This window comes from Pelodiscus sinensis, chromosome 19, assembly GCF_049634645.1.
Source record: "Pelodiscus sinensis isolate JC-2024 chromosome 19, ASM4963464v1, whole genome shotgun sequence".
Lineage (NCBI taxonomy): Eukaryota > Metazoa > Chordata > Testudines > Trionychidae > Pelodiscus > Pelodiscus sinensis.
In genome coordinates, this window is record NC_134729.1 from 13,002,246 (window position 1) to 13,022,173 (window position 19,928).

At 65.4% G+C, this 19,928-nt stretch overlaps 1 protein-coding gene across 2 annotated transcripts; it reads right to left on the reverse strand.

Moving 5' to 3' along the window:
- Positions 1-1,465: 1,465 nt before the first annotated feature.
- Positions 1,466-19,159, reverse strand: LOC142818961 (tetratricopeptide repeat protein 39A-like). Of its 2 annotated transcripts, none has more exons than XM_075902374.1 (18): positions 18,646-19,159; positions 14,281-14,382; positions 13,967-14,098; positions 13,533-13,603; positions 13,320-13,387; positions 11,949-12,013; positions 11,367-11,466; positions 11,151-11,216; positions 10,630-10,738; positions 10,404-10,471; positions 10,038-10,097; positions 8,991-9,152; positions 8,650-8,741; positions 7,663-7,783; positions 7,074-7,185; positions 5,763-5,877; positions 5,033-5,149; positions 1,466-4,081 (listed from the first exon to the last, which is right to left on the reverse strand). In XM_075902374.1, the coding sequence occupies exons 1-18, from the start codon at positions 18,864-18,866 to the stop codon at positions 3,964-3,966; spliced, it is 1,899 nt and encodes a 632-aa protein (XP_075758489.1). In that variant the 5' UTR covers positions 18,867-19,159; the 3' UTR covers positions 1,466-3,963. The 2 variants fall into 2 exon arrangements, with proteins under 2 accessions (XP_075758489.1, XP_075758490.1); XM_075902375.1 differs by lacking the exon at positions 18,646-19,159 and adding an exon at positions 17,891-18,236.
- Between the last annotated feature and the right edge of the window lie 769 nt (positions 19,160-19,928).

The following is a 19,928-nucleotide window of genomic DNA, read 5'->3' on the forward strand; positions in this document are numbered from 1 at the left end:
CAGCAGGAATTCCTTTCAGGCCCTGGTTGCACAGGCGGTCTGGTGAGAGGAGCCCAGCCGATCGAGTCCACAGCCCAGGCTGGCCCTGACATCAATGGAGTCGGGTCCTTAAGTGCCTCGGAAGATCGGGGCCGCTCCTGGTACGGTCCCGCATGCAGCCGAGCCCTGGGGGTTCCTAGTGGGGCGCATGGAGGCCGGGCGGACTCACCTGTGCTAGGCCAGCGGGTTTCAAACTTTTTTTTCCTCGTGACCCAGTGGAAGAAAATTGTGGGGGCTCCAGGGCGGGGCTGAGGATGGAGCTTTGGGGCATAGGAGGGGGCTCCGGCTTTGGGGGGGAGCCAGAGGGGCTTCCTTCGAGCGGCTCCCAGTCAGCGGGGGGGCGGGGGGGGGCTCAGGCAGCTTCCTGGCACCACAGACCATACTATGCCCAGCAGCAGGTCCCCAGCCAACGGGAGTGTGGAGCTAGTGCCTGGGGCAGGGGAGGGAGCCCTCTCCCCCCAGAAGCTGATGCTGGTGCTGGCCACTTTTGGGGCGCAGCACAATCTGCCGTGGTAGGACAGGCAGGGAGCTACCTTAGCGCCCCCTGCTGGCCACCTGATCCACATGCCGCAACGAGTCCTGGTGCCCAACATGCCACCACCCAGTGCTGGGTCACGCCCCGTCCTTTGAAAACCCCTAGGCTAGAGCATTGTACCATCGCAATACCCCCCGAGAGTGAATGAGTAGGAGAAAGGCGGCTGGGGGGTGTGGTTTCTCCGTGTCACAGTATGACAACCCCTAGCTCTTCAGCAGCAGGTCTCAAAGCACTTTCCAAAGGAAGTCAGTAGCATTATACCTATTTTAGAGACTGGGGAAACTGCGGTACAGAGCAGTGAAGGTGACTTGCCCAAGGCCTCCCAGGAGACCAGTGGCAAAGCTGGGTAAGGGAAGCCTGCACGCTCACAAAACAGTCTATCCACTAGGCCACTCTGCCTCCCAGCCCAACACATAAATCCACCTCAAGGCAATATTTGTTTGTACTGCACCTTTGACCTGCGGAACCCACCGCCACATGATATGGGGCCCAAGATTTTATCAGAATGCAAAAAATGATATTTGTGTGGAGCTGGGTTCATTAGCGAGGCTAAAAACACAAATTCGTGTTATAGATTCAAGGCATAAATTGGTTTTGCAGACCGGGGTCAGGGTGGCATTGCCCCCGGAGTCAGATAGCCCATCATTGCCTACTGGGGGGGGTACTTTGCACCCTGCCTCCACAACAGGTGGTGTTGATCTGTCATTTCCTAGGGGCCTGAATTCATTTGAGGCTTCATACCTTGAATCTGTGGAGATAAATCGTAATCTGGGGCCGCTGAGCAAAGCGGTATGCTGAACAAAACCAACAGGGGGCAGAGTTTGGTATATTTAAGGGGACCTCCCTTTTTTTTTCCACAGGAAGAAAAAAAACCCACCCAACCGCATGGAATACAAATGAAACACCTCTATTTATTTTTTTTACATTGTCTCCACAATTAACCCTCTCGGTGGAGCCCAATTCGATTTTAAAACACGATTCCGCCCTACAGATCCCAAACCTCCATCACTTAATTAAGGGTTCATTTAACGACAGTCCCATCTCCCCGGCAGTACAGCCGCTCCGCACGAGGTGTCCTGGGGAATCCGGCTCTGGCCTTAGGGGCTCTGGCCCCTAACAGGACTCGTCTCTTCAAAAGTGCCCGAAGCTGCTGCAAAGGGGTTTAAAAGCAACTGATTCCATGAAACCAGCGCAAGGCCACGGGCCCGCTTTGGCTTAAATCTGTTCCTAACTAGCCCCGCCCTGCGCAACGTCCAGACCCGCAGAAGCACCGAGATTTTCTCCTGGCGGCAACCTGCCCTGGGATAGGGACGAGCGTTTTGGATCGCTCATGAAAACAGCCCAGGCGTCTGGACAGACACTTGGCCACTCCCTCCCCACACCAGGGCATTCAACCCCTGGCTTGGCCATCAGCCCGCAGCAGCCTCCGGCAGGCACATGGCTTGGGAGGAGGGGGGACGCTGCTGTGCATTGCAGGATCCCCCTCTATTCTGTTCCATCCCGTGGTGTCGCGTACGGGCCCAGAGCCACGCAGGGAAACAGCCTTCGCCATGGTCCTGCTGACTGTGCCCGGGACGGCGGGGCAGCTAACGTGCCCCTTGGGAGCTAGTCCTGCCGCACCCCCAACTCAGCACGGAGCAACCTCACTGCTGCTTGGGAAGCTGGCTAGCGGCGCCGGCCCAGAGCACACAGCTGGCCACGGTGCGCTCCAGACGTCTGGGTTCGGCTCGGCTGCTCCTTGGGCAGGATAGGGGCCAAAGTAGAAAGCGTGGCCCAATTGGAAGGGATCAGCGCGTGGCCCGCGTGGCCGTGAGTGCCGCAGCCCCGGGACTGACCAATTCAAACCCAGCTTCCACCCTGGCGCATCTGCCTGCCCGGAAGCACGGGTGGTTAACATCACCCCGCTGCTGCGAGTACACCAGCCCTGAACGGAACCAGGACACACCCGGCTTACGCCGCGTCTTTCGCACGGATTTCCCTACATCAACGTGTCACCACTGGGACGCTGAGGCTACGTCTACACTGCGGGGTTTTTGCGGACGAGGCTATGGAAACGGCGCGCTCGTTTGCATAGCTTGTGCGCTCATTTGCATATCTTCTTCCGATCCTGTAAACCTCATTTTTCGAGGCATAAGGGATCTTGCGCAGAAGGGGTTGGTTTTTCTGACAAATGGTCCCGTCTACACGGGGCTTTCTCACGGCAAAACCTCGTCCGCAAAAAGGATTGGATGAAGATATGCAAATGAGCATGCACAATATGCAAATGAGGGCACCATTTGCATCTCCTCTTCCGCAAAAAACCGGCAGCGTAGACATAGCCTGAGGGCAGCCCAGGCCCCAGTGGACTAGGCTACGTGGAGACAGATGATTTTCTACCTACAAGCACCCAGCCTCAAGCAATCTGGGTTCGAGGCCCAGTTCTCCCACTAACCCTCAGCATCCTTGCTTCAAAGTTGCACCCCATATTCATAGAATCATAGAATAATAGGACTGGAAGGGACCTCGAGAGGTCATCGAGTCCAGCCCCCCGCCCTCAAGGCAGGACCAAGCTCCGTCTATTGCCTCAGTTTCCCTCCTCCTTGTACATACAGATACAACAGGAGGCCACGGGCCTGAGGCCCAGCCACCACACTGAGCCCTTTTCCCTTTTAGCCGCAAGGTCCCTGTGCCCCTCACGGGAGACCTGAGTTTCTGTCCCAGGGAAGCAGGGGCGGGGGTATCAAAAGAAGGCCACAAATTGCCGCCAGTGCTAGAGGCGGCGACAGTCCCTGGGTGCCCGGGAGGGCCCCCCAACGAGGTCCTAGCGCCACTCGACGATGGCAGAATGAGGCACCGTCTGGCTCTCACACATGCTGATGCCGTTCCCACAGGATCATGGGGAATACGGACCCGGGGGGGGGAGGGCGGGAAGGAGGCACCTGGTCCAGTAGGGAGCAGACCTGGGCCAGTGGGGAAGCGGCCTGGAGGAGGGGGAGGGCACAGCCAGGCCTGACAAAGCAGCCACAGCCCTTCCTGCACCCCCAAATTAATGTCATGAACGTGTGCGGGGGGGCAGGCTTAGCCCCCCTCCCAGGGTGTTAGGACACAGGTGGGCGCTGCGGGATGAACGGGCCCTTTAAGGGTATTTGGGCTCAGCCTGCCGCAGGATCCCAACCCGCCCCCCCACCCGCGTCTGATTTATCACAGTGGTACCCCCGGTGCTGTGGGGACGCACCCCTCCGGGCGCCGCCTTCGGGGCAGAGCCGTCTCTCTGGGGGGCAGAGCGGCACCAGAAGGGTAAAGTCAATTTGGCTTCATTGAAAGTGCAGGTTGCTGCCGCGGGGGACGGGAGGGGGAACGATTCCACCCCAGAGCCCCCCCCCTCCTGTCTCGGCTGGGGGGGCGGGTCCCTAGGAGGGGCTGGGTCCTTCCGTGCCGTTCTCCTCCTGGTCAGCCTTGAGCCGAGACAGAGCCGCGTGGATCCGGAAGAGCGTGCGGGACTCCATGGAATAGTTCTTGTAGTTGTTCCTGCAGTAGGGAGGGGTCATCACGGGGTGGAAACAGCCACAAATATGCCCCCCCCACCCCCCCCAGCTCCCCGCGGCCAGTCTTCATGCCACCCCCCGGGGCCCTCCGCCATTGCCACCAGTCAGCACCATCCCTGTGAGCAGGGGTGCCCCAGCCGCCCCGCAGAGCCCTACCCCCCAAATCAGCTACACAGCCAGCTGGCCATCCCTCCAGCCGTCAACTGTTCATAGACATGCCCCCAGCCCCATGGGGGTGGGAGTGACCCCCCCGACACAGCCCCCCAGTCCCATGGGGGTGGGAGTGACCCCCCCAGACACAGCCCCCCAGTCCCATGGGGGTGGGAGTGACCCCCCCAGACACAGCCCCCCAGTCCCATGGGGGTGGGAGTGACCCCCCCAGACACAGCCCCCCAGTCCCATGGGGGTGGGAGTGACCCCCCCAGACACAGCCCCCCAGCCCCATGGGGGTGGGAGTGACCCCCCCCAGACACAGCCCCCCAGTCCCATGGGGGTGGGAGTGACCCCCCCGACACAGCCCCCCAGCCCCATGGGGGTGGGAGTGACCCCCCCAGACAGCTCCCCAGTCCCATGGGGGTGGGAGTGACCCCCCCGACACAGCCCCCCAGTCCCATGGGGGTGGGAGTGACCCCCCCAGACACAGCCCCCCAGCCCCATGGGGGTGGGAGTGACCTCCCCCGACAGCCCATCAGTCCCATGGGGGTGGGAGTGACCCTCCCGACACAGATCCTTCAAGGCCACAGAGAACCCCCACCCCACCCCACCCGCCGCCATCTCCTCTCCCGCAGGATTATGGGAAACTCAGATGCCAGAAGGGAGCAGTTGGGTGGGGGATGGGGTGGAGGGGCCCACCGCACGGGCAGGGCACTGTGGGGGGGGGGGGCGGGAGGAGGGGGGCAAAGGGCCAGGCCTAGCCGCAGCTGACAGGCCCCACCTGGCTCGGCGCAGCAGCCCGACGGCCTCCTCGCTGCGGCCCTGCGCCAGGTGCAACAGGCTCAGCTCCAGCAGCGCGTTGGGCACCAGGTAGTGATCGCAGCGGATCCGCTTCTCGCTGCCGGCGGCAGGGACAGACAGACAGTCAGACAGACAGCTGGCACCCCCCCCCCCCCCCCCCCAGCACTCCATGGCCACCAACCGCCCCGCGCAGCACCCAGGGACCTGGCACCTGGCGTGGGCCCAGACAGATCTGAAAAAGCACAGCGCCCCCCAGGGCCAGGCCCCCCAGCCCCTAGCAAGGGAACAATCCCCCAGGCCCTAGACGGGGGAACTAGGATGGCCAGATGGTTTCAACAAAAGTACCGGACACACTTGACACGACAACCCAATCTGCATTCCACCTGGTTGAGAAATCACCGGACAGCTCCATTGTCTTGGCTCTATTGTCTCCGCCCTATTGTCTCCACCCTATTGTCTCGGCTCTATTGTCTCCGCTTGTTTCCAGGACAGGAGGCTCAAACGCTGGCCTGGGCGGTTCAAACCCGGACACCTGGCAACCCGAGGGGAAGCTCAACCCCAGCCCCAGGGCTCCCCGTCCCTTCCGGGGGTCCCCGCTTGTGGCCCCTGGGCTGGGGGGATCCTGTTGGGAGCGGCCATGGGGGGGTAGCCCCGGCCTGTGGGGGGAGCGACGGCCCCAGACGCTGGGCTCCCGGGGCGGGGGGGCCCACCTGCCCTGCACGGCGCTGAAGCAGGCCTCGGCCTCGGCCGGCCGCCGCAGGTGTTTCATGCAGAGCCCCCTCAGCAGCAGCAACAGGGCCTGGTCGTCCGCCTGGAACTCGCTGGCTGTGGGGAGTCGGGCGTCAGGGGGCCGGGCCCAGCTCCTCTGGGCATCCGCAGCGGGGGGGGGCGGGGGGGCCGCGGCAGGGAGAGCCCCCACCTCACACAGCCCCCCGCGTCCCATACACAGCCCCTCCCCCACGCCCTGTACACTGCCCCCAATGTGCCCCGTGCCCCATACACAGCGCCCTGATGTACCCCTCCCCCCACACCTTGTACACTGCCCCCAATGTGCCCCGTGCCCCATACACAGCTCCCTGATGTACCCCTCCCCCCACACCTTGTACACTGCCCCCAATGTGCCCCGTGCCCCATACACAGCTCCCTGATGTACCCCTCCCCCCACACCTTGTACACTGCCCCCAATGTGCCCCGTGCCCCATACACAGCTCCCTGATGTACCCCTCCCCCCACACCTTGTACACTGCCCCCAATGTGCCCCGTGCCCCATACACAGCCCCCTGATGTACCCCTCCCCCCACACCCTGTACACTGCCCCCAATGTGCCCCGTGCCCCATACACAGCTCCCTGATGTACCCCTCCCCCCACACCTTGTACACTGCCCCCAATGTGCCCCGTGCCCCATACACAGCTCCCTGATGTACCCCTACCCCCACACCTTGTACACTGCCCCCAATGTGCCCCGTGCCCCATACACAGCTCCCTGATGTACCCCTACCCCCACACCTTGTACACTGCCCCCAATGTGCCCCGTGCCCCATACACAGCTCCCTGATGTACCCCTCCCCCCACACCCTGTACACTGCCCTCCATGTCCCCTCCCCCATGCCCCATACACAGCCCCCCATATACCCTCTCCCCATGCCCTGTATACAGCCCCCTCATGTGCCCCTCTCCCTGCGCCCCATAGACAGCCCTCCATGTCCCCTCCTCCATGCCCCATAGACAGCCCCCACCTCCATGCAGCTGCCCCCCTGTGTCTCCCCCACTCCCTATACCCCCCCTAGATGTGCCTTCTACCCCCCTCCGGCTCTGGGCAGAGACGGGGGGACTTGGTCTTTCCACTGGGACGCAGACCCAACAAACATGATGCAGCCACATGGGGAAAACTGCTCTTGGCCCCCACCCCCCACCCCGGGGCCCTATTGGAACCAGGGCCCTGCCCCATTCCCCACCCCGAGCTGGCCAGCCCCTGCCCTGGGGCTGGACAGAAGCTGCCAACAGGCCTCATGCCCGTTACCTGGCGACTCCTGCAGCTTTTTCTCAGCCTGCGTCAGCGTCTCCAGCGTCCCCTCCAGCAGCTCCGGCTGCTTCCCCAGCACTGAGAAGCCGTTCCACATGTACATCATCTCCTGGGCAGGGACAGCGGGCGGGGAGGGGGGGGTCAGAGCAGCAGCTCAGGCTGCGCGTCGTGTGGGGCAGAGCTGGGCCCCCGGGACAGCCCCCACTCCCCCTTGCACAGACACAAAACTGTCCAAATCCCTCCCTGCACCCCCAACCCCACTTGCCCTGCCCTGGTTATCATGGCGAGCCCTCAGGGCCAGTGGGAAGTGGGGGAAACTGAGGCATTGAGCAGGACACACTCAGTCCAAGGTCAAGTGGCGAAGATGGGATTGAGCCGGCATTCCTGACTCCCAGGCCCCCTGGCTTTAACTGCTAGCCCACACTCCCCTCCCAGAGCTGGGGAGAAAACCCAGGAGCCCTGGCTCCCAGCCCCTCCCATCCCCCAGTGCAGTAGCTGCTGGGGGATGGTAGCAGGTCTGAGCCGCTCCTTTCCCAAGCACCATCCAATACAACTTCCCCCCCCCCACGCGCCCATCCCCCCTCACCAGGGCTGGCACCGGCAGCGGGACCGGATTGCTGCCCCTATAGCGCCGGGCTTTCCGGATGGCAAACTTCTCCGTGGGGGGAGACTTGCCTGCGATCTTCTGCTTAAAAGATGACACCTGCCTTGGGGGGGAGACAGCTGGGCTGAGATCCATGGGGAGGGAGGCTGCACTTGGGGCCCTGGACCCAGAGTCTCCACTTGCATGGAAGAGCCTGGTTCTAGCCAGCCCATTGGCCGGCAGCCTGAACCAACGGCTCAGATAGAACCTGTTTCCGCCCCGGCTGTTCACTCTGGAACCTAATGACCACCCATCGGAATTGTCACTGCCCACGTGCGGCAGGTCCAGCTGTGACCAGAGCCAAAACTGGTTAGAGCTGGTATCACAGACGGCCTGGGCAGCCCCACCTCCCGTGCGGTGAACGATCCATTTGAGTGTAACGTGGCCCACGGCGTTGATCTGTCTGAAGCTGGCGCAGCATTTCCAGCAGAATTCCCCTCTCTAACCACTAGACCCCACACCCTTCCAAGAGCTGGGGGAGATCCCAGAAGTTCTGGCTCCCAAACCCCCTCTAATCGCTAGACTCCTCCCCCTGGAGTCCTGCCCACACCCACGTCCCTCTCATCGCTGTAGGCAGCCGCTGGCACCCCCCCACACACAGCCCAGCCAGGGGCAGCAGGACAGGCGGGGAAGACGTGGGGGGCAGGGAGCCAGCCATTTCCCTGGCTGGAGCAGGGACAGAGCAGCGTGGCCGGCTGAGGGGGAGCGGCCCCTCACTCCCGCCCCGCAGCCCCTGCCAGCCCAGCCCTGCGGCTCCCCCCCCAGTCCTGCCAGGGCCCCTCACTCCCAGGGCTCTCCCCCTCCCCCCGCTGGCGTGCCTCACTCCCAACCCGCAGCCCATCCCCCCAAACCCATCTCATGCTCCCCGTGCTGCGAAGCCCCCAGATCTCCAGGACTCCTGCCCCACCCCCGGCAGCTCCCCGGCCCTACCTGAACAGCTCCACCTCGCTCTCCCCGAAGGGCCGGGGCTCCTGGGGGGGCAGCATGCTGAGGAAGGCGGCTTTCATATACACGTACATGGCCTGCAGCGGGACACGGCCAGGCCCATCAGTCCCACCCGCGAGGCTGGGGCTTGAACCCCCAACGGACCGGGCCCAGAACCAGCCCGGCCCGCCTCGTCTGCTGTGGGTACGTGGGAAACCTCGGGAGCTCAGCAGGGGGCGCTCTCCCCCCCCAGTGCTGGCCACTAGGGGGCGCTGCCCGGCCTAGCGCCTCCCCAGTTAACCCCTTGGGCGCTGCCCCCCCACCGCCCCGTTCCCCCTCGGCCGCACCTTGGACCAGCGGTTCTCCTTGCTCAGCAGGTCGGCGTAGAAATAGGCCATTTTCCACACGCCCTTGTAGGCGAAGCACCACATCAGCTCCCAGTAGCACATGTGGTGGAACTGCTTCCAGGCCTGCTGGCTCGCGCAGCCGGCCTCGAACCTGCCGATGGCCTGCGCGGAGAGGCCCAGAGAGTCACGTGGGGCAGGGGCCTTCCCCCGAGGGGCACCGGCTCCCCCAGGGCCCTCCCCCCCCTGAGGGGCGCCGCCTCCCCCAGGGCCTTCCCCCCCCTCCGAGGGGCACCGCCTCCCCCAGGGCCCTCCCCCCTCCGAGGGGCGCCGCCTCCCCCAGGGCCTTCCCCCCCCTCCGAGGGGCGCCGCCTCCCCCAGGGCCTTCCCCCCCCTCCGAGGGGCGCCGCCTCCCCCAGGGCCTTCCCCCCCCTCCGAGGGGCGCCAGCTCCCCCAGGGCCTTCCCCCCCCGAGGGGCACCACCTCCCCCAGGGCCCTCCCCGCCCTGAGGGGCGCCGCCTCCCCCAGGGCCTTCCCCCCCCTCCGAGGGGTGCCGGCTCCCAGAGGGCCTTCCCCCACCAAGGGGTGCCGGCTCCCCCAGGGCCTTCCCCCCCCCGAGGGGCGCCGGCTCCCCCAGGGCCTTCCCCCCCCGAGGGGCACCACCTCCCCCAGGGCCTTCCCCCCCTCCGAGGGGCGCCGCCTCCCCCAGGGCCTTCCCCCCTCCGAGGGGCACCACCTCCCCCAGGGCCTTCCCCCCCTCCGAGGGGCGCCGGCTCCCCCAGGGCCCTCCCCCACCAAGGGGCGCCGGCTCCCCCAGGGACGGGGGCTCTCGGGACCTTCCCCCCGAGGGGTGCCGGCTCCCCCAGGGACGGGGGCTTGGGACCTTCCCCCCAAGGGGTGCCAGCTCCCTCAAGGCAGGGATGGGGGTCTGGGACCTCCCCCTGAGGGGCGCCACCTCCGCCAGGGCCTTCCCCCCCCCGAGGGGCGCCGGTTCCCCCAGGGCAGGGACTGGCTGGCTCAGGACCCCCTGCCCCAGGGCCTGGCTCGTACCTCGCTGATGTTCCCTTTGATCTCCTCGATCCTGCCGGCAAAGAAGAGGAAGATGGCGCTCTGCAGAGAGGAGAAAGGGGCCGTCACGTTGGGGGGGCCGGGGTCACCCAGGAAGGGAGGCTGGGGAAGGGGGGCTCAGCCCAGGGAGGTCACACGCAGCCACAGCCACACGGCACAGGAAAGAGCAGGGCTGCAGGGCGGGAGTGAGGGGCACCGGGTGGGGATCGGGGACCCACAAGTTCTTTCCGCCCTCCCTAGTGTTAGCCAGGGCAGAGAAACCCACAGGGGGCCGGAGCGTGGGCACCTGGGGCAGCCCCCCAACCCTAGCACTCTGCAGAAGGAAAGGCCCCGCCAGCCGGCCCCTACCGTGGGGTAGCGAGAGAGGTAGGGTCTCAACAGGCTCTCGGCTTCCGTGAAATCGTCCTCCCCAATCCCTGTGAGGGCACAAGGAGGGGTCAGCTGGGGCAAAGCCCCCCCCCCCCCCGGCTCCAGGAGCCATGAGGGAGCCCTGAATGGGAACGGGGGGGGGGGGGGCAGCCCAGAGCCGGCGCCCCCTGGAGGGGACAGGCCCCGTGTCCCAGCCAGGCCCTACCCAGGAGGAAGGTGAGGAAGGTGTAGTAGCAGAGCAGCAGCATGGTGCACAGCAGGGCCCGCAGGTTCGGGGTGGTCGCTCCCTCGCGCAGCTGCTGCAGCCCGTACTCCTGGGCAGAGAGACACGGCAGGGGTGGGTACTGAGGCCAGCGGGCGCCGTCACCCCACAGAGCCCTGGAGCGCTGCCGGATGCGGCCACCTCTGGGGCAGCGCGGCCCATCACGGCCAACCACAACCACAGGCCAGCAAGAGTATGGGGGGGAGATGCTCACACCCCCACCCCACACCGCAGCCCCGAGAGCTGGGGTTGTGGGGCTCAGCGGTTCCCTCTGGCCGCCAGGGGCTGGGAATGGAGACAAGGCCCAGACCCCAGCGAGCCCCCCAGACCCACTCCCCTGGTGGGAACCCCCCAGAACTCCCCTTCCCAGCTGTGACTGGGGAACCCCCATGGCAGGGACCTGCAGACTGAGTGGGGCAGCCCCTCCCCCCAAGGAATGATGGGGGGCCCAGGCTGGGGATTACCTTGTCCCCCGAAAACCCAGCGAATTCCAGCAGCTTCAGGATCCGCGGCGGGAAGAGGGAGAGCGTCTGGGGGGACAGAGAAATGAACGGCCCCGTCCCTGCCCCCACGCCAGTCCCCCGCCCGGGCCAAATCAGCGCTGGCACCCCCAGGGGGGGAAGGCCCCAAACCCCACCCCCCCGGCCCATTCCCCATCCATCCCTTGAGCAGTGACTCACCAGGTTAAAGGCACCGATGCCCAGCGCCACCCCGCCCTCCAAGTGCACATGGGCAGCACCTGCCCTACAGTGACTGGACTGGACGAAACTGCTCAGCTCCCTGGACAAGGAACAGAAGAGGAGAGAGCTAACCACTAGCCCCCACTGCCCGCCCAGAGCTGGGAGAGAACCCAGGCATCCTGGCTCTCAGCCCCCCCGCTCTAACCACTAGCCCCCACTGCCCGCCCAGAGCTGGGAGAGAACCCAGGCATCCTGGCTCTCAGCCCCCCCTGCTCTAACCACTAGCCCCCACTGCCCGCCCAGAGCTGGGAGAGAACCCAGGCGTCCTGGCTCTCGGTCCCCTGCTCTAACCACTAGCCCCCACTGCCCGCCCAGAGCTGGGAGAGAACCCAGGCGTCCTGGCTCCCCGTCCCCGGTTCTCAGTCCCCCACACTGAGTACCCCAGAAGAACCACTGCATTTGCCACCTTCACACAAGAGCTGTTCGGAGGCTGAGGGCCCTGCCGGGACCCCCCTCCCCTACCGGAGGCAGCAGCCTGACCAGGGGCCCCTCCCCCAGCTTCCCCACCAGGGCATCCCTCACCTGTAGATCAAGTAGCTGCTCCGCACCTTGATCCCCCCCTTGATGAAATTCACCATGTTCTCATCCTGCGGGGAGGAGGGAAATGACCGTACTGCGGGGGAAGGGCCCCGCGCCCAGCGCTCAGATGCAGCCACCTCTGGGGTGGGGCGCGGGGGGTTATTTACACAGGGACCCCCAGCTGAGTGCTCAGATGCAGCCACCTCTGGGGTGGGGCGCGGGGGGTTATTTACACAGGGACCCCCAGCTGAGTGCTCAGATGCAGCCACCTCTGGGGTGGGGCGCGGGGGGTTGTTTACACAGGGACCCCCAGCCCAGCACTGAGATGCAGCCACCTCTGGGGTGGGGTGCGGGGGGTTGTTTACACAGGGACCCCCAGCCCAGCACTGAGATGCAGCCACCTCTGGGGTGGGGCGCGGGGGGTTATTTACACAGGGACCCCAAGCTGAGTGCTCAGATGCAGCCACCTCTGGGGTGGGGCGCGGGGGGTTGTTTACACAGGGACCCCCAGCCCAGCACTAAGATGCAGCCACCTCTGGGGTGGGGCACGGGGGGTTATTTACACAGGGACCCCCAGCTGAGTGCTCAGATGCAGCCACCTCTGGGGTGGGGCGCGGGGGGTTATTTACACAGGGACCCCCAGCTGAGTGCTCAGATGCAGCCACCTCTGGGGTGGGGCACGGGGGGTTATTTACACAGGGACCCCCAGCTGAGTGCTCAGATGCAGCCACCTCTGGGGTGGGGCGCGGGGGGTTGTTTACACAGGGACCCCCAGCCCAGCACTAAGATGCAGCCACCTCTGGGGTGGGGCACGGGGGGTTATTTACACAGGGACCCCCAGCTGAGTGCTCAGATGCAGCCACCTCTGGGGTGGGGCGCGGGGGGTTGTTTACACAGGGACCCCCAGCCCAGCACTGAGATGCAGCCACCTCTGGGGTGGGGCACGGGGGGTTATTTACACAGGGACCCCCAGCTGAGTGCTCAGATGCAGCCACCTCTGGGGTGGGGCACGGGGGGTTATTTACACAGGGACCCCCAGCTGAGTGCTCAGATGCAGCCACCTCTGGGGTGGGGCGCGGGGGGTTGTTTACACAGGGACCCCCAGCCCAGCACTGAGATGCAGCCACCTCTGGGGTGGGGCACGGGGCAGCCACATAGCAACTTTGTCTCTAACGAGACAGGAAACGAAGGTGAGAACCTGGAATTGCTCCTGGGGAGGGGCCTGGAGCGCCCCCTAGTGGCGTGGTGGGACCAGCCCTGCCTGCCAGGGGAGAGCGCCCCCTGCTGGGCCCCCGCCCCGCAGCACCTGGGATTTAGCTGGGAACCCAGGCGTCCTGACCCCTGGCGCTTTGCCCACGGGGGGGGGAGCTGTACCTGCAGGAAGGTCAGAGCCGCCCGCTGCAGGAGACACTCCGCGTAGCAAACCTCGGCGTGCAGCTCCTCTGTGAGAGAGAGACAGGGAGTGGAGGCGGGGCCACCCATCCCCAAGCCCCGCCCCCCACTCCAGCCCTCCCCCAGAGCTGGGGACAGAACCCAGGAGTCCTGGCTGCCAGGCCCTGCTCTCCCCGACCCCCCGTCGGCCCTTACCCTCGGTGAACGAATCTGCCTTGCCGACCAAGCTGGAGAGGGAGCCGGCCACACTGGATTTCCTCCGAAACCTGGGGGTGAGGGGACAGTGGCTGGGGAGGGGCAGCTACATTGTCCCCCCCTCCCATCTTCCCCACCTGAGGGGGGGATGTTCCCCCACCAGGGAAGCTGTAATTGGAGGGGCTCCTCCCCCTTTGCCCCACGGCCACCCTGCTCAGCTCTGAAGTGCCCAGGGAATCTCCCCCTCAGCGGGACTATGACACACAGCGGGCGGGTCCATCCCACCTGGCCAGGGCACCCACCCTTCCCTCCAGCCCCCATGGGAGCCCAGCTCTCAGGGCCTGGGGTCCCACTGCCCACACCCTGTCACTCCCCCAGCGCCAGCCAGCCCCCATGAGCCCCACCCCTTCCCCGGCTGCCCCCGCCCGCCCGACCTCTGGCAGATTTCCTGCGCCTCTTTCATGGTCTGCCCGGCTTGGATGATGTCCTCGTGCTCGAAGGTCATCATGGCCCGCATCTCCAGGATGGTGGCGTAGACCAGGGCGTGGTACATGCTCTCCTTGGCCCTGCGGGGATAGGGAGCTGGTGACAGGAGGAGCCCCCCCCCCCACGACACTCACCCCCAGGAGCCCCACCCCACCAGGCTCTGGCTGCCTGGGCCGGGGGCGGGGCCAGGGTGAGCTCCTCCAACACACACACCCTGCAGATACCGGGAGGATCGGGGCCCTCGGGCAGCTCCGTCACCCACCTGGGCTGCAGCTTCTCCAGGCTCTCGCTGAACCGGTTGCAGAGGAAGGAATTCAGGGCCTCCATGCACTCGGCCAGGGCGGCCTCCAAGCCGGGCGGGGGGCTGCGGGGGGGAGCCCAGAAGGGCTGGTTAGAGACTCCAGCCAAGGGCACCCCCTAGCCCCACCCCCACAGCCCTGCCCTGAGTTAACGCTGGGTGGAACTGGGGCAGATCTGGGCCCTTGTCCGCGGGCCTGGAGCCGGCTGGTAACCCCAGTTCCCCCCCTCGGTGCTCAGAGGCTGGCAGCGAGTCACCCCTTCGCCATCTCTAGACAGACCAGGCTCCCATCCCCCATCACCTATTCCCCGCTTCAAGAAGTCAGAGGGAAGGGGTGCCCAGAACTTGGTTTGGCATCCCTGCCCATCCTGGCTAATAGCCACCAATGGACCAATCCTCCAGGAACCCATCTAGTCTTTTTTGAACCATGTTCTAGTCCTGGCCTTCACAAAATCCCTTGGCAAGGAGTTCCACAGGTTGTGGGAGGAAATACTGCCCTTTGGTTGCTTTCCAACTGGCCATTGACTATTGATTTAATTGATGTGACCTCTGGTTCCTGTGTTATGGGATGCAGTAAACAACACTGCTTTATTCGCTTTCGCCACCCCGATCATGATTTTACAGACCTCGGACTTATCCTCCCTTAGTCATCTTTTTCCATCCCACTGATCATTTTTTGTGCCCTTTTTTGGACCTTTCCCAATCCTGCTACACCTCCTTGACAGGTGGGTGACCAGAACTGCAGGCCACATTTATACAGGGGCGTCCTGCTACTGGAGCTGGAGCCGGAAGGGAAGTCACCTGTCTGCTCCTACTAGCCATTCCTGTTTACCATCCGGGATCGCATTGGCCATCCGGAGCCCAGTGTGACAGGGGGAGCTCGCGTTCGGCTGACTCTCTGCCGCGCCCCCGTCTTTGTCTGAGCCCCCCCCTCCCCCCCCCGCAGCCAGCAAGTCCAACTGAGGCTTCATCCCGAGACGTCACCCTCGGCCGGATTAACATGCGGTTTGCTTGTGCCCAGTTCGCCAGGCGATCCAGGCTGCACCACCACAGTGCGCGGCCCTCTTGGTGACGGATCACTCCCCGGTTCTTTGTGTCGCCCGCAGGCCATTGGGTGTTTTCTCCCAGGATGCTGATAAAAAGGCCAGAAACTGCAGGGCCAAGAGGGAGCCCTGGCAGGACCCCCCCGGACAGACGCCTGCCCGCTGGCGATTAGCCCTCGCAGTGACGTGGAGTAGGATCCCCTTCCTGTGGGCCAGCTTGCACTGGCACTGGGCTAGTTTTTACATCAGAGCGGCCACCCTGGGTCAGACCAACAGTCCAGCCAGCCCAGTGTCCTGTCTGCCGACAGTGGCCAATACCAGGTGCCCCAGAGGGGGGAACACAACAGGGAATCCTCACGTGATCCCTCCCCTGTCACCCATTTCCAGACAAACAGAGGCTGGGGACACCATTCCTACCCATCCTGGCTAATAGCGCTGATGGACCTAACCTCCAGGAACCTCTCCAGCTCTTTTTTGAACCCTGTTAAAGTCCTGACCTTCACCGCATCCTCTGGCGAGGAGTTCCACAGGTTGACTGTGCGCTGAGTGAAGAAAAACTTCCTTCGGTTTGTTTTAAACCCGCTGCCTATTTGCCTCTGGAACATCGTGCGGTACCAAGTGACGCACCACATCGACGAAGGTCACATCCCCATTGCCTCCATCAACCTAACGTGTAACCTCGTGGAAGAACACCGCACGTCTGGCAGGTGCTATTTGCCTTACCCCCTAGGGCTTGGCGTCAGTTGCTTTCCCTGTTTCTAATCCTTTCACAACAGCATCTCATCTTGGTGCACCAGGATCTTGCCTGTCCGGCTGGCAGGGCCGTAATAACCCAGCTCTCCCAGTTACCCTTTTCAGGGCCTGGCCCAGCTCGAGTGCCCGGGCCTAGGGAACGCTCCCATTGCTACACAGCCGGACTCCTGGGCCGGCTCTTTTCAGACTCTGGGGGGCACCTGGCCTGGCCCTGCTGCTGCGAAATTCGAACGTTCACAGCTGCTCTGTCACAGCCGGCGACTGGATTGTTGGAACAGACGATATTTCAGCAGCGCCTGACAGGACAGTGTGTTGTCCCCCCCAACCCCGCCCCAGCACAGAACAGACGTGTATTTATTAACAAGGCCTGTGGCAGGAAGATATCGTGCCTAGCACAGAAACAGATAAGGGCTGGTGAGGGGCAAAGATGGGGGAGCCCAGGGCTGAGATATTGCGGGGGGGGGGGTGAGAATCCGGATTGAGTGGCACAGGTAGAGCTGGGAGGGGGAGCCCAGGGTGGGTGGAGGAGCCTAGGGCTGTGGGGTGGAGTGAGGGGCACCAGCAGGGCTGGGGGGCTCAGGGCTGAGCTTGTAGGGGCTGTGGGGTGGAGTGAGGGGCACCAGCAGGGCTGGGGGGCTCAGGGCTGAGCTTGTAGGGGCTGTGGGGTGGAGTGAGGGGCACCAGCAGGGCTGGGGGGCTCAGGGCTGAGCTTGTAGGGGCTGTGGGATGGGAGTGAGGGGCACCGGCAGGGCTGGGGGGCTCAGGGCTGAGCTTGTAGGGGCTGTGGGATGGGAGTGAGGGGCACCAGCAGGGCTGGGGGGCTCAGGGCTGAGCTTGTAGGGGCTGTGGGGTGGGAGTGAGGGGCACCAGTAGGGCTGGGGGGCTCAGGACTGGGCTGGCAGGGGTCAAGGATTAGGAGTGAGGGGAGAAGTCTGGTGGGGGAGGGGAGATTACTCAGCAATTTTCTCTCCCTCTGCCCAGTACCAGTCTATCCCCCCCCCCCCCCGGCTGTGAGATGGACGGAGCCCCCCCCAGCTGCCAGTCCCCCCCCGCCAAGGGCCAGGCCTCAGGCCCCGTGGCAGCCTTCGCGCTGTTTGCCAAGGGACGCAGCCGGCAGCATCAGCCCGGGAGCGCTGAGCAAACACGGGCTTGGCAGCGCATCCACCCTCACCCAACAGGGCTGGGCCCGAGGCCGGGCTGCCGCGCAGGGCAGGGCAGGCGCTGGGCAGCGGTGCCAGGCCAGGTGGCTGGGCCCAGCCGGCATCCGGAGCAGGGACCCTGCATCCTCCCACGGCCCCAGCCCCAGCCCACCCGCAGCACCTGGGGGAGCCCGGGCCCCCTGCCACCCGGGTCACTGTCCTGGTCCCCCTCGACCCTGCAGCCCCCCCGGGTCCCCCAAACACAGGGCACCCCAGAAACCTGGACATTGGGGCTGGACCAAAGTTCCAGGGGGAGCAGCCCAGAGCCCCCCCCCCAATAACTGTCTGTAATCGCCCCCCAGCAACCTGCCCCTCCCCCTCCTGTGCCCCCAAGACCAGCCTGCTCCCCTCCCCCAACGCCCCCCGCGCTGGATCCAGCCACATCCCCGCCCGCTGCCCCGGGGAGACGCAGGGGGCAGGACCCCCCGGACCGGCGGGAGCCCCCGGGGCAGGGGCAGGGGCAGGGGCGGGGACGCTGCATTGCAGATGCGTTTCCCGCGGGGGACGCGGAGCGCAAAGACCCAGCGGCCGGGGGGGGGACCCACCGACCCGCCCCCAGCCCGGTCCCCGGGGTCTCACCTGCCCGCGGCGGCCGCCAGGGCCATGTCGCTCCCGGCCCGGAGCAGGAAGCGGCTCTGGAGGAATGTGCGGCCGGGACCCGGCGGGGGCGGGGAAGGGAGGCGGCTCCGCCCTGCAGGTACCGGGGACTCACCTGGCCGCGCCCCCAGGCAGGGATCGGGGCCCTCGGGTTCCGGGGACTCACCTGGCCGCGCCCCCGGGCAGGGATCGGGGCCCTCGGGTACCGGGGACTCACCTGGCCGCGCCCCCGGGCAGGGATCGGGGCCCTCGGGTACCGGGGACTCACCTGGCCGCGCCCCCGGGCAGGGATCGGGGCCCTCGGGTACCGGGGACTCACCTGGCCGCGCCCCCGGGCAGGGATCGGGGCCCTCGGGTTCCGGGGACTCACCTGGCCGCGCCCCCGGGCAGGGATCGGGGCCCTCGGGTACCGGGGACTCACCTGGCCGCGCCCCCGGGCAGGGATCGGGGCCCTCGGGTACCGGGGACTCACCTGGCCGCGCCCCCGGGCAGGGATCGGGGCCCTCGGGTACCGGGGACTCACCTGGCCGCGTCCCCGGGCAGGGATCGGGGCCCTCGGGTACCGGGGACTCACCTGGCCGCGCCCCCGGGCAGGGATCGGGGCCCTCGGGTTCCAGGGACTCACCTGGATGTGTGACCAGGGCAGAGATCAGGCCCCTCCCCCCCCCCAAGTACTGGAGACTCACCTGGCCATATGCCCCGTGTAGGGAGCAGGGCCCCAGGTACAAGGGACCCACCTGTCTAGGTGCCCTGGGCAGGATTGAAGCCAGGGCACTGGGCTGGGACTCTGGAGAGCTTGATTTGAGCCCCAGGTGCTCCACAGGTTCCCTGCTAGACCCTGGGCCAGTCCCTCCCAGCTCTGTGCCTCAGTTTGCCCTCCCGTCCTGTGTCTGTTGCGACAGCGCTCTCCAGGGGGCAGGGAGAGTTCCCATTGGTGTCCATACAGGACCTGGCCCATGGGGGCCCTGATCCCAGGTGGGGCTCGTACAGGGCCCAGCCCCTGGAGGCTTAGTGCTACTCATCGTAACTATGTTCCCGTTCTGCCCACCAGTGGGAAACGCTGGAAGGCTCCAGCCGTTCTCCCCCGCCCACAGAGGGACACAGCTGCCCTCGTGTCACTTTGCACAAATGTGGCCAAACCTGCTTTCTGGGCCCGCCCTGTAGCTGGGAGCCTGGCCCGCCCTCCGGCTCACTGCCTCCCAGCTGCACCAGATGACTCAGCCCCCAACCTCCACCCCAGAGCTGGCTGCATTTCCGCTCCAGGTGAGAGATCCCAGTACAAACAGCCGCCCACCCCCACCAACAGCTGTACCTTTGTGCCAGGTGAAGGGTCCCTGTCAAACAGCCCCCATGGTGCACCCCAGAGGTGGCTGCATTTCAGCACCAGCTGAGAGATCCCTGCATAAACAGCCCCACACCCAGCTGCAGTCCAGTAGCAATGGGAGCAATTCAGTTGCTACCGCGTGAGAAGCTCGGAGGGGCGAGCGCCGCTAGAGAAAACCCTGCTGGCCTGTCCCAAGGCCCCAGGCCGGGGAGCCCAGGCCTCCTTGCCGCTGGGTTTGTCCTTGTAGAAACCATCTCCCAGGCCGCCCGGTGCCAGGCAGAGTGGAGCCAGCGAGCGATGCTGCCAGCAGCTCCTCAAAGCCGAGCCTGTCCCTGACCGGCCTCTGCACACGGCCCGGCAGGGCTGCTACTGCCTGGACCCAGAGCAGCCTCGGCAGGCAGGCAGGGCTGATTCCTGCAGGGGGCTCATTGCAGCTGCGGTGAGGTCGACCCCCGGTTGCTCTTCACCCAGGGGCATGAACAGCCTGAGGCAGGAGCTCGAGCAGAGCCTGCCGCCCTGTCTCACCCCCCACAGGGGGAGGGGGCTGTTGGGACTCCTGCCCGTTTATGGAAAAAGCAGGGCTGAGCCTTCCCTCGCTGCCCCTGCCCCCAAGGGCTGACAGTTTAAACACACACAGGCTGGGAGGGGAAACTGAGGCACAGTGGGCCTTAGGCCAGAACAGCCTTGGGGCTACCG